This window comes from Pongo abelii, chromosome 3, assembly GCF_028885655.2.
Source record: "Pongo abelii isolate AG06213 chromosome 3, NHGRI_mPonAbe1-v2.0_pri, whole genome shotgun sequence".
Lineage (NCBI taxonomy): Eukaryota > Metazoa > Chordata > Mammalia > Primates > Hominidae > Pongo > Pongo abelii.
The window spans coordinates 100,160,149-100,172,671 of record NC_071988.2 but is presented as its reverse complement, the minus strand read 5'-3'; the positions used below and the strand labels follow the sequence as shown (position 1 = coordinate 100,172,671).

General features: G+C 41.1%; 1 protein-coding gene and 1 long non-coding RNA gene across 15 annotated transcripts in view; one reads left to right on the top strand and one right to left on the bottom strand.

Moving 5' to 3' along the window:
• LOC129059015 (uncharacterized) overlaps positions 1 to 9,224 on the bottom strand; it is a 179,020-nt gene extending 169,796 nt beyond the window's left edge. For all 4 annotated transcript variants that reach the window (XR_010139734.1, XR_008524591.2, XR_008524592.2 and 1 more), the window contains exons 1-2: positions 8,897 to 9,224; positions 4 to 117 (exon numbers count right to left, since the gene is read on the bottom strand). This is a non-coding gene — a long non-coding RNA (uncharacterized LOC129059015). The remainder of the gene's footprint in view (positions 1 to 3; positions 118 to 8,896) is intronic.
• Positions 9,225 to 9,257: 33 nt separating this feature from the next.
• PAQR3 (progestin and adipoQ receptor family member 3) overlaps positions 9,258 to 12,523 on the top strand; it is a 27,190-nt gene continuing 23,924 nt past the window's right edge. For 10 of the 11 annotated variants that reach the window (XR_008524581.1, XR_008524575.1, XR_008524577.1 and 7 more), the window contains exon 1: positions 9,258 to 9,593. Coding sequence is in view for 2 of the 11 variants with exons in the window: in XM_009240128.3 (XP_009238403.1) it covers positions 9,409 to 9,593 (185 nt within the window). In the remaining 9 variants the exon portion in view is untranslated. The remainder of the gene's footprint in view (positions 9,594 to 12,523) is intronic. The other variant, XM_063723473.1, reaches the window with a different exon arrangement.

Sequence of the window (12,523 nt, the reverse complement as noted above, 5' to 3'; positions counted from 1 at the left end):
TACCTGTGACCAAAGTTACTCAGGAAGTAGAGGCAGAAGGATCACTTGAGGCCAGGAGGTTGAGGCTGTAGTGAGCCATGTTTGCACCACTGCATTCCAGCCTGGGCAACAGAGACACTATCTCAAAAAAATAAAATAAAATAGATAGATAGATAGATAGATAGATAGATATCACACCTAAAGCACTGGTACTACAAATAGAATAAACACTCCTTAAAAGACATTAAATCTTGCAGTAAACACCTATAAGAAAGCAGGCAGTTCCCATGCAGTGTGGCAAATTCAATGCTACAGTTTTCATAGAGGCCAGGGGAGAGAGAGGGGTAAGAAGTCAGATTCCCATGAGATAACAAACAAAAGGAAAGTTAGAAATGGAGACAATAAATGTAGACTGTTTCTAGAAACATGGCTGAGAATGGAAGGAGAGAAATCTGTAGTTTTAGAATAACATACAAAAATAAAAGAGAGAGAGGTTTTCTCACAACTAAAATTAGAGAAGTGAATAAAACTGAGACCCAAAAGTCCATATAAGAGATCAATGAAACCAAGAGTTGGTTCTTAGAAATAATAAACAAGACTCATAGACTGTTAGCCAGATTAAAAAAGAAAAAAAAGAGAAAATCCAAATCAGAATGATCAGAAATGACAAAGATGACATTACAACTGATCCCACAGAAATACAAAAGATTCTCAGAGACTGTTATGAACACTTCTATGCACACAAAGTACAAAATCAAGTGGAAATTGATAAATTCCTAGAAACACACAATGCCGAAGATTGAATCAGGAAGAAAGTAAAAACCTGAACAGACCAGATTGAATTAGGAAGAAAGTGAAAAACTGAACAGACCAATAACAAATTTGTAAATTGAATCTGTAATTAAAAACCTACAAACCAAAAAGAGCTCTGGACTACATGGCTTCACAGCTGAATTCTACCAGACATATAAGGAAGAACTGACACCAATCCTACTGGAACAATTTTTTTTTAAATCAAGGAGGAGGAGCTTCTCTCTAACTCATTCTACAAAGCTAGCATCACATTAATACCAAAATGTGGCAGAGACACAACAAAAAAATGAAAACTTCAGGCCAATATCCCTGATGAACCCAGATGTAAAAATCCTCAACAAAATACTAGCAAACTGAATCAAATCCAGCACATTAAAAAGTTAATTCACTATGATCAAGTAGGCTTTATTTCTGATATGCAAGGTTGGTTTAACATACTCACATCAATAAATGTGATAAACAGAATCAAAAATGAAAACCATAAGATCATCTCAATAGATGCAGGAAAAGCCTTCAATAAAATCCAGCATCCCTTCATGGTAGAAACCCTCAACAGATTAGGCATTGAAGGAACATACATCCACATAATAAGAGCTATCTATGATAAACCTACAGCCAACATCATACTGAACAGTCCAAAAACTGGAACCATTCCCATTGAGAAGTGAAACAAGACGAGGATGCCTACTCTCACCATTCCTATTCGATATAGTACTGGAAGTCCTAGCCAGGGAAATCAGACAAGAGAAAGAAATAAAAGGCATCCAAATAGGAAAAGAAGAAGTTAAATTAGCCCTTTGCTGAAAATATGATTATATACCTAGAAAACCCTAAAGATTCTGCCAAAAGGCTCCTGGAACTGATAAACAAATTGAGTAAAGTTTCAGGATACAAAATCAAAGTACAAAAATCAGTAGCATTTTCCTACATCAACAGTGTTCTAGCTGAGAACCAAATTAAGAACACAATCCCATTTACTATAGACACAAAGAAAATGAAATACCTAAGAATCCATCTAATAAAGGAAGTGAAAGATCTCTATAATAAGAACTACAAAACACTGCTCAAATAAATCAGAGACAACACAAGGAAATATAAAATATTGCATGCTCATGGCTTGGAAAAATCAATATAGTTAAAATGGCCATACTACCCAAAGCAATTTACAGATTCAACTCCATTCCTATCAAAATACCAGTGTCATTTTTCACAGATTTAGAAAAAGCTATTCTAAAATTCATTTGGAACCAAAAAAGAGCCTGAATAGCCAAAGCAATACTAATAAAAAGAACATATTCAGAGACATCCTACTATCTGACTTCAAACTATACTACAAGGCTACAGTAATCAAAACAACATGGTAACGGTATAAAAACAGACACATACAACAGTGAACAGAATAAAGAACCCAGAAATAAGCCCACATACCTACAACCATCTGATCTTAGACAAAAATCAACAAAAACAAGCAATGGGGAATTGTGCTGGGATAAGTGGCTAGCCATATGCAGAAGAATAAAACTGGACCCCTACCTTTCACCGTATATGAAAATTGACTCAAGATAGATTAAAGATTTAAATGTATGACCTCAAACTATAAAAAGCCTCGAAGAAAACCTAGGAAATACACTTCTCAACATAGGCTTTGGCAAAGAATTTATGTTAATTGTGACAAAAACAAAAACTGACAAGTGGGGCTTAATTAGAGAACTTCTGCACAGCAAAATAAATTACCAACAGATAAACAGACTACAGAATGGGAGAAAATATTTGCAAACTATGTATCGGACTAAGACTAATATCTAGAATCTACAAGGAACTTTAAAAAAATAAACAAGCAAAAACCAAACAATCCAATTAAAAAATGGGCAAAGGACATGAACAGACACTTCTCAAAAGACGACATACAAGTGGCCAAAAAACATATGAAAAAATGCTCAACATCAGTACTCATCAGAGAAATGCAAATCAAAACCACAATGAGATATCATCTCACACCAGTCAGAATGGTGGTGATTATTTAAAAGTCAAAAAACAACAGAGGTTGAGTGATATGGTTTGGCTCTGTGTCCCCACCCAAATCTCATCTCAAACTGTAATCTCCTCATGTCAAGGGAAGGACCCTGTGGGAGGTGATTGGATTATGGAAGCAGTTCTCCCATGCTGTTCTCATGATAGGGAGGGAGTTCTCAGAAGATCTGATAGCTTAAAAGTGGCAGTTTCCCGTGCGTGCTCTCTCTCCTACTGCCATGTAAGAAAGTGCTTGCTTTTCCTTTGCCTTCCGCCATGATTGTAAATTTCCCGAGGCCTTCCCAGCCATGTGGAACTGTGAGTCAATTAAACCTCTTTCCTTTATAAATTACCCAGTCTCAGGTAGTATCTTTATAGCAATGTGAAAACAGACTAATACAGTGAGACTGTGGAGAAATGGAAATGTTTATATATTGTTGATGGGAATGTAAACTAGTGCAGCCACTGTGGAAAGTGGTTTGGAGATTTCTCAAGAAACCTAAAATAGAACTACCATCTGACCCAGCAATCCCACTACTGGGTATATACTCAAAGGAAAATAACTCATTCCGTCATAAAGACACATGCACCTGTATGTTCACTGCAGCACTATTCACAATAGCAAGGACATGAAATCAACCTAAATACCCATCAACAATGGATTAAAGAAAATGTGGTACATATATACCACAGAATACTGAGTAGCCAAAAAAAGAACAAAATCATTCTTTCAGTGCTTTGCAGGAACATGGATAGAGCTGGAGATCATTATCCTAAGCGACCTGACCTAACACAAGAACAGAAAACCAAATACCACGTGTTCTCACAAGTTGGAGCTCAACGTTGAATCCATGTGATTGTAAAAATGGGAAAAAGAGACACTGGGGATCACTAGATCGAGGAGGGAGAGAGGGGGGCGTGGGCCAAAGAACCACCTGTTGGGTACTATGCTTATTGCCTGGATGGCCTGAAGCCTCAGTGTCATGCAGTTTACCCATGTAAGAAACCTTCACAGGTACCCTTTCATCTATAATAAAAGTTGAAATATTTAAAAAAATTACAGAGGCTTTTTTTCTTTTGCAAACTATTTGCAAAATAGTTTGCAAATATTTTCTCTCATTCTATAATCTGTTTACTCAAAAACGCTTGTTTGCAACATGTTTTAAGAACCAGACGGGAAAAAAAATAGAGAAGGAAAGGTTGGAGATATATCTGAGAGAAGGATAATTGACAGAGCAAGGTCCATTAGGAAACTAAGGGGAGCATGATCCAGAAAATAGGTAGCAGGGTTGACCTTAAGTAGGAGGTGTTAAAGTAGTCATTTCTATTGAGACAGAGGAAAGGAAACAAAGAATGGGCTTTAATTGTGAGTGAACTTACAGGTGGAAGGCTAGTAGTAGAAAGCTGAGAGAGTTCCTACTCTATGACCTCTATTTTCTCTGTGAGATAGTAAAGAGCTGATCTGCTAAGGAAGGAGGGAGATGGGCACATATGATATCAAGTAAACATTTAAAATATCCAAATGATGTTGAAGGTTCTGTAGAGATTGTAAACAATTTGTAGAAATACTGATCCATGCCATCCTGTCATTTTCTTTAGCAATATGGTTGTAGAATTAAAGAGGACATAGTTAAATTGATGAACTGCTTCTTTGTTTTTTCAGACAAGCTTAATTAGGCAGGGGAGTCAAAAATCATTGACAAGGAACTGGTTGCAGTGACGGGGAAGGAAGCAAAGGAGGTTGCTAATAAAATTGTGCCAATGGAAGAGATTACTGCAAGACTTTTGGCTTAAGAGGCTGAGTAAATAGAGATTTAGGGATGTAAACAGATTTAGGAGAAAACATAATAGTTCATTTTTAATATTTCACGTTTCTATGTCCGGCTTTACATGCAAATCCAGATGCATAGAAAGGAGATCCTACCTGAAAAAGATTGTAACTGAAGCCATGGAAATATAAAGGGAAAAAATAGAATTTACCACACTGAAGAAGGAATCCTGAAAACACTCGGAAGGGTCAGACAGAGAAACAGTGGCTATAAAGTCCCCTGGGACTTTATAGACAAGCCAGAAAGATAAGGAAAAGAGTCCAGATGAGGGTGGTCCCAAAAGTCCAGAAAAGAGAGTTCAATGGTAGAGTGATCAAAATGTCAGTGCTGCTGAAATTTGTAAAGGTTGTTGTCTAAAATTTGTCTTATTCATCTCTGTTAGCATATAGGAAAATGTGTGGCACATTGTCAGAATTCAGTAAATGTAAAGTTCTGTGTTGTGGACATCCCAATACCTGCAAATCTCACTCCAACATGTCTGAATTATAACAAATGCAGAAAGGGCAAAGAAGGAAGGAAGGGAGGGAAGGAAGGAGGGAGGGAAGGGAGGGGAGGAGAGGGGAGGGGATCTGTCTTACCCCAAAGGCCCCATTCAGCCCCCATGTCTCCTGTCCCCAGGCTCCTTCTCCCACTTGGAAATTCAGGACTTCAGCTCCTTGAGAACTGCATCCCGTTCCCATCCACACCACCTCAAGCATCTCTAAAATCCAGGATTTGTCTCACAGGTGTTCATGATAGGGTGCTGCCATTTTCCCATTATCTTTGACTGGACAGTTCAGTTCCCCAACCTGCCACTTCAAGAGGCACCAAGGTCTCCTGCTGGATGCTGTTGATCCCTACCTATCACAGGTGCTGGGACCTCACCAAGTGCATCAACAAGTTTTATTCTTCCACCAGACATGCTGTTGATCTCTGTTAAGCACCATGACTAAACAGCCAGAGCCCTCAAAGTGCCACAATGTCATTGTTATCTGTGGGGAAATGTGCCCTCTCACCTTTGTGTTATCCTCTGTTAGAGGTGTCCCAAAGCAGTGTTGCTCCTGCTTCCATTGTCTTACAGACTTGAATGGAAGAGCTCTTTCCATTTCTATTATTTCGTTTTTTTACCTATAGATCTCTTTCTCACTCTAGGACTCAGGCATGGATTGCTGCTATATCTACATTTTCATATTTGTTCGTGCATTTCATAAGTGTTTTTATAGTGCTTGTTGTTAGAGTGCATAACTGAAAAGTTAAATCATGTAAATGGACTAGGGAGAACTGAAAAAGGCCATAAATTGTTGAAATAAATCCAGAAGTCATTTTGCAGAAGGTTTCATGGGTACACTGCTGAAGACCAAAGCAGTTCCCATTTTTAGTTAGTTTTTTTTTTTTTTTTTTTTGAGATGGAGTCTCGCTCTGTCACCCAGGCTGGAGTGCAGTGGCGCAATCTCAGCTCACTGCCAGCTCCACCTCCCAGATTCACGCCATTCTCCTGTCTCAGCCTTCCAAGTAGCTGGGACTACAGGCACCCGCCACCACGCCCGGCTAATTTTTTGTATTTTTAGTAGAGACAGGGTTTCACCGTGTTAGCCAGGATGGTCTCAATCTCCTGACCTCGTGATCTGCCTGCCTCGGCCTCCCAAAATGCCATTTTTAGTTCTTTACTCTAGTGTCCCATCATTATCATAACTCAGCTACTTTCTCTGTGTCTGATAATCTCTGGGCATCTTTCTACTTTGTTTCAAATAACAGGCTACGGATTCTCTTCCCACATCTCCAGGTAAAATTCCTAAGGAAGTAACTGATTGATCAAACTAATTACCATTGTTCTTGAATGGACATTTGTGCCATTGCATGTCATGGAATACTGATCTACTTTTGGGTCAGCAATAGTCTCAAGGTAGTATCATATGGTACCAGCAAGAAATACGTGCATTAGGAACCTCCTATAAGAGGTCTGTAGGAGCGGCAAGCAGGCATTCTCAGGCATGAACGTCCTACACTAGGAAATAAGAATTTCTATACACAGTAACCTTCAGCAGAGACAATGTACTGAGCATGTAGTAAGTTCTCAAACATTATTTTTAGCTCCATGACTTAAAAAATAAGTCTCACTTCCTTCATAGGACATTTAAGTCCACTTAGGATATATCTCAATTTACCTTTCCAGTTTTATTATTTTTCTTTGAACTCTCTATATAGCTCACATTTGTTGAGTGCTAACAGTATGTTTGGTACTTTTCTAAGATTGTTACATGGATTTAGTCATTTAATCCTCAACAACACAAAGTACTGTTATTAGTCTTATTCTACCAATAAGAAAACTGAGGCTCAGAGAGGTTGTTACCTGCACTAGGACATGTATTAATAGTTAGTAAATGATTGAACAGAAATTCGAACTTAAGTAAATGGCTTCAAAGTCCACGATCTTAATCACTAAGCCATACTGCTTCTCAAAAATCAACCAATATTACTAGCATAATAATAATAGGTATTATGAGTGATTATTGTATGTTGTCAGGGTTCAGAACACCACACCCCAAAGTTTGGTGCTTTGACATGCTGAGTACTTTAAAGGAGACTGGGAAGGCCTCAGAACTAAAGTCTCTCTGAACTTCTTTCCGTCCTCCTTTCTTCCTTTTCCTGTTCTTCCCAAGTGAGTCTTACAACCTAGAATTTCTCTCCCTAAAGCAAGCCATAAAACCTAGTAAGGGGCCGGGCGTGGTGGCTCACGCCTGTAATCTCAGCACTTTGGGAGGCCGAGGCAGGCAGATTGTTTGAGGTCAGGAGTTCAAGGGCAGCCTGTCCAACATGGTGAAACCCCATCTCTACAAAAAGTACAAAAATTAGCCAGGCATGGTGGTGGGCGCCTGTAGTCCCAGCTACTCGGGAGGATGAAGCAGGAGAATCGCTTGTACCTGGGAGGTGGAGATTGCGTGACCCGAGATCGCACCACTGCACTCCAGCCTGGGCTTCAGAGTGAGACTCTGTCTTCCCCCCACAAAAAAAAAAAAAAAAAATCTAGTAAGGTTACTTTCTGACTGTCCCTGCCTTTCCGTGGTCACAAAGGAATTCTGACTTACCTCACCTGAAACTAGGTCATAAAACCCTCATTCTAGAGAGTTCCTGCCCCATACTCTGAGGCCAAGAATTTGAATGAACTGGCCTTGCTAGGTTCCCCCCTCAGTTTATTATCATTAGATGATGCCCCTTTTCAATCATGTTTCTCCACAACTATCCACTCCTTTCATCACACTTAGCATAAAAAGCCCATTTTTTCCTGGGTCTTTGTGTCTTCATTTCTGAAGACTCCTCTGTCACATAAAACTTTGTTAAATAAATTTATTACTCCTTTTCTTGTTAATTTTTATTATTTATTTTTTGAGACAAAGTCTCGCTTTGTCACCCAGACTGGAGTGCTGTGGCACAAACATGGCTCACTTCAGCCTCGACCTCCCAGGCTCAAGCAATCACCTCACTTCAGCCCAGAATAGCTGGGACTACAGGCGCCCATCACCACACCCGACTAATTTTTGTTTTTTGTTTGTTTTTGTAGCGACAGCGTCTCACTATGTTACCCAGGCCGGTCTCGAACTCCTGGGCACAAGCGATCCGCCTGCCTCGGCCTTCCAAAATGTTGGGATTACAGGCATGAGCCATCTGCGCCTGGCTTCTCTTAATTTTTTTCATAGGAATGTCAGCTGTGAACCTTGTGATGAGTGAGGACAAGATATTTTCCTTGCCCTTACAATGCCAAACAATGGACTAACGGTTCTATTATACATATACGATACTCAAACTGATGTTTTGCCCTGTTGCCATTATAAGTAAACACTTGCATCACAGTACATAGCCAGAAACAAAGCTGTAACATTTCCTCTAAACGCTACTATAGCCGCACTCCACAGGATTTTTAAATATGTTCTATCTTTATTATTCAGTTAAGTAGATATTCTCATTTCCATTGTGATTTCTTCATCAGCCCTTGAAATATTTGGTGTATTGCTCCGATTCCAGGCGTGGAGATTTTTAGTTTTCTTGTTACTCTAGTTTACTTCTACTGTGATCAGAGGACATAACGCTGAACGGGGTCGGAGTTTTGAATGCGCGGGGGCTTTCCTTTATGGCTCAGGATGTGCTCGATGCTGGTGTATGTTCCATGTACATCAGGTTTCCTCTCTTTCCAACTATCGTGCTAAGAGCTGACTTCAGCTTAGAAATCCTCAAAGTCCCTTCTGACACTAAGGGTGTGTAATTACAAGCATAAACTAAACGGTAATTACCTCGAACTTTTCTTCCTGTTAACTCTTTTCCTCTTGATTTTTCAAAATGCAGCAACTATTACTTATAATTAAAAAAACAGAAAAAGAAAAAAAAAATCCACTTGTATTCGCCTGTAGCTCTGTGCTTTCGGCTCTTCTCACATGCAAACGAAGACGCCGGGCGCCGCCAAAACACAGCGCGAGAGACGCCCGGGCGCCCGGGAAGCCGCCAGTGCACGCTCGAGCACACCCGGGCGCGCCCCTGCGCCCTGCCCCTCCCAGCTAGGGCTGAGGGGCGGGGCCGCCGCGGCGCGCTGACGTCAGAGGAGGCTGCGACGCTGCCGGGTCAGCCGCGGCGCTGGCTGCAGTGGCCGGTGTGAGCGCAGAGCAGGGCCCTGGGCAGCGGCGGCGCGGTAGGACCTCGCGCAGCGTCCGCGGGCTCCGGGGCGGGGGCGCCAGCGGCGAAGCCCCCTCCCCGGGGAGGCGGGACCTGGGGGAGCTCCCGAGCCGGGGAGCGGCGGCGGCCGGGAACGATGCATCAGAAGCTGCTGAAGAGCGCGCATTACATCGAGCTGGGCAGCTACCAGTACTGGCCGGTCCTGGTGCCCCGTGGCATCCGCCTGTACACCTACGAGCAGATCCCCGTGTCCCTCAAGGACAACCCGTACATCACCGACGGCTACCGGGCCTACCTGCCGTCCAGGCTGTGTATCAAAAGGTACGGTCTGGCTGCCTCCGCCTGGAGTGCCCCCTTCTCTCACCTACACCCTTTTTGTCTGGTCCCCCTTCTGCTTTCCCCGCCTTTCTACTTGCCCATCATTTCCTCGCCGCCCCATCCTTTTCATCCCTTTTTGCCGCGTCTCCTCCCCCGTTATCTCCTCTTACCTGGCCGGGGTACTTGATCCACGGAATAATCGTGATAGTAACAGTGATCATAATCACAACTCTCCTATGGCGCTTTGCTCTTTACAAAGGGCTTTTACATCCTTTATTCGGTTTGTTCTGCTCATTGAGATATATGTTGGAATGGGGCTGAGCCATATTTGCCCGGTGTATACCTTTCTTTTTAGAGCAACCCTGTGAGAATTCAGTAGCTTTGGGCCAGATAAATGCCTGTATAATAGGAAACAAGTTAACATATACACCCGAGATTTATTCATTTAGCAAATACTTATGGAGCCCATGCAGAAAAAAAAGGCAAACATGGCCCTTGTTTTCATGAAGCTACTAAGGTGTAGCCTGGGTAACAGACATTAAAGAGATAATTACACAATTACATAATAACCATTGTGAAAAAAATACTGTGTAGGAAAAGTACTGTGGTAAAGAGAGCTCATAACGGGCACCCAGTCTCCACTAGAGCACCACAGAAGCATCTCTAAGAAAGAAATTTCTTTATCATTTTAAACCTTTAAAACTACAGTCCCTTGAAAACCCGTGTTTAAAAAAAACAAAACTGAAAAATAACTATTCTAGTTCTTGGAGTAATTGTCCAAACTTACTACCTGTACTAAAATACAGGACCTCTGCTTCAGGAGAATTAAGATACAGATGTTGGTTAGCTCCAGGTCGCTGTAGTGGCAAACCCTAGTGCCAGAATGTGGGCTGTTGAATTGCTCAAGTGGCAACCACATGTCTGATTCTTGATTTTTCCAGCATTGTCTTTTCTTGCCCTTCTTTCCTTTCGTCCTGCCATGAAAGTGTTTCTGTGACTCATGGTCACAAGGTGACATCAGTGCCCATCCCTACTTGGCTTGAATGGATGGCCCTTAGGATTCACAACTTGAAGTGTAATTACCGTTTTCCTCCCCAATGCCTCCTGTGCGTGAGTAAATTACACAGCTGAGTTCTGCGTGGATCTGGAGTTCCACAAGAATAGGGCAAGCAGTGAATTGCCTTAAATATTTTCTACTCAACTAGCAGTGGTCTTCTGCTTTCTGATGTTAGGGTCCATATCTCATGGAGTGGAAAATTAAGTATAGAGCATTAGCTCTTGAGCTAGTGAGTCAAAGACTTTAGTATCCAAATCTGCCACTTAACAGCTCTGAGACCTGGAGCAAAATGTAAACTCACTGAGCCTCATTATACCCACATGTAAAAATGAGGGTAATCACAGTATCTGCTTCCAGAGGTAAAAAAGGATTCAATGAGATTCTGTGTGTGAAATGCTATACATGGCCCGGAACCTAATAAGCCGTCAATAAGTGGTGATTGTTGTCATCACCAATGGTTTTGAAGCTGAACAGATGATGATAATGAAAATGATTATTGATTTTAAAACTGAACAGAATATGAAGATGTGGTGCTGGACTCATGTTAACTTCAATAAGGATGGCACCAGGTTTCGAAAGACAGAAGAAGAGACCCAAAGCCAGTAAACAAGACATAGGGTTTTACTAGGGTAATTTACAGAGAGGTCCAGTGACAGTGGCCTGAACAGGAGAACCTCTGCCGCCTGCAGAAAGCATGCCGTTTAAATAGCATTTTTACTTAGCACCTTTCCCCCTAACAACCTCCACCTGGTAATCTTCATTTGCAAAACAAAAGGCCTCCATCCCATGTACAGTCAGCATTCCATGAGATGGGACAGGGGCTCAGATGTTCCTCATAGATAAGGAATCAGTCTAAGGGTTGGCCATGCTTGGAATTGTAAACACACATTCAAGTGTGTTTTTCATATAGGGTCATTCTCAGGGTATGCTTAGGTTACTGCTGTCAGGTGTGTCTGCTGTGTGGGAGACACCTAACTTTTCATACAGTAAGAGTAGATTCTTTATTGGAGATGTTCTTGCCTTCCCACCAGCCTTATCTTTTCCAAGTTCAGCCTTTGCCCTCTCTCCTTTTGGCTTTCAGGAGTGATGGGGACAGATTTTGGATGTAATCTGAGGAGGTTTTGTATGTCATAGCAGTTTTGCCAGTCCTCTGTTAGCTGCAGAGAACATGGAGAGGCTGCGCCTCTCAGTTCAGTTAGTCAGGTTATACTGGATTTCACAAAAAGAAAAATTCTGAAGTAATAAGCAGAGCATAGTACTGATTGTCAAAACAGTCCTGTAGTTAGATGTTTCAAGGGCATTCGTGCATCCCTTCCTCCAGTTATAAGTAGTCTTTACACTTGATGCTTGTACATGATAAAGCCTGAAATTCATGATCCAAGATTATTTTTGATGATCATTTGATAGTTTTGACACGTTACTGTATACATCATGTATTTGGCCTTCACTGATTCAGAAATCCTTGCTAGTAAGCGTTGACATATAACTAAATTTGTAGCAGTCACTATGGTTCTCACTTTCATTTTTACAAGAAATGAACTTAAGAGAAGCAAAGTAAATAGGAAATTCCATTTCTTGTAAAAATGAGAACCTGAGAACCACAGTGACTGCTACAAATTTAGAGTTATATGTCAATATGTCAAGGATTTCTGAATCAGTGAAGACCAAAAACCTAAATTTAAGCAAAAATACTAGATTTTGCAGACAAATGCAAGAGTATTTTAATCTTTAGTCATGATGTTACCTTTCAGTAAATAATCAGATGAGTCCTATCTACATCTGGAGAACCATTTCAGAAAAGTAAGAAAGGAGCTGGAAGAAAGTTGCAGCAGCATCTAATGTAGCTCCATTACTGTATAGATGAAGAAACTGAAGC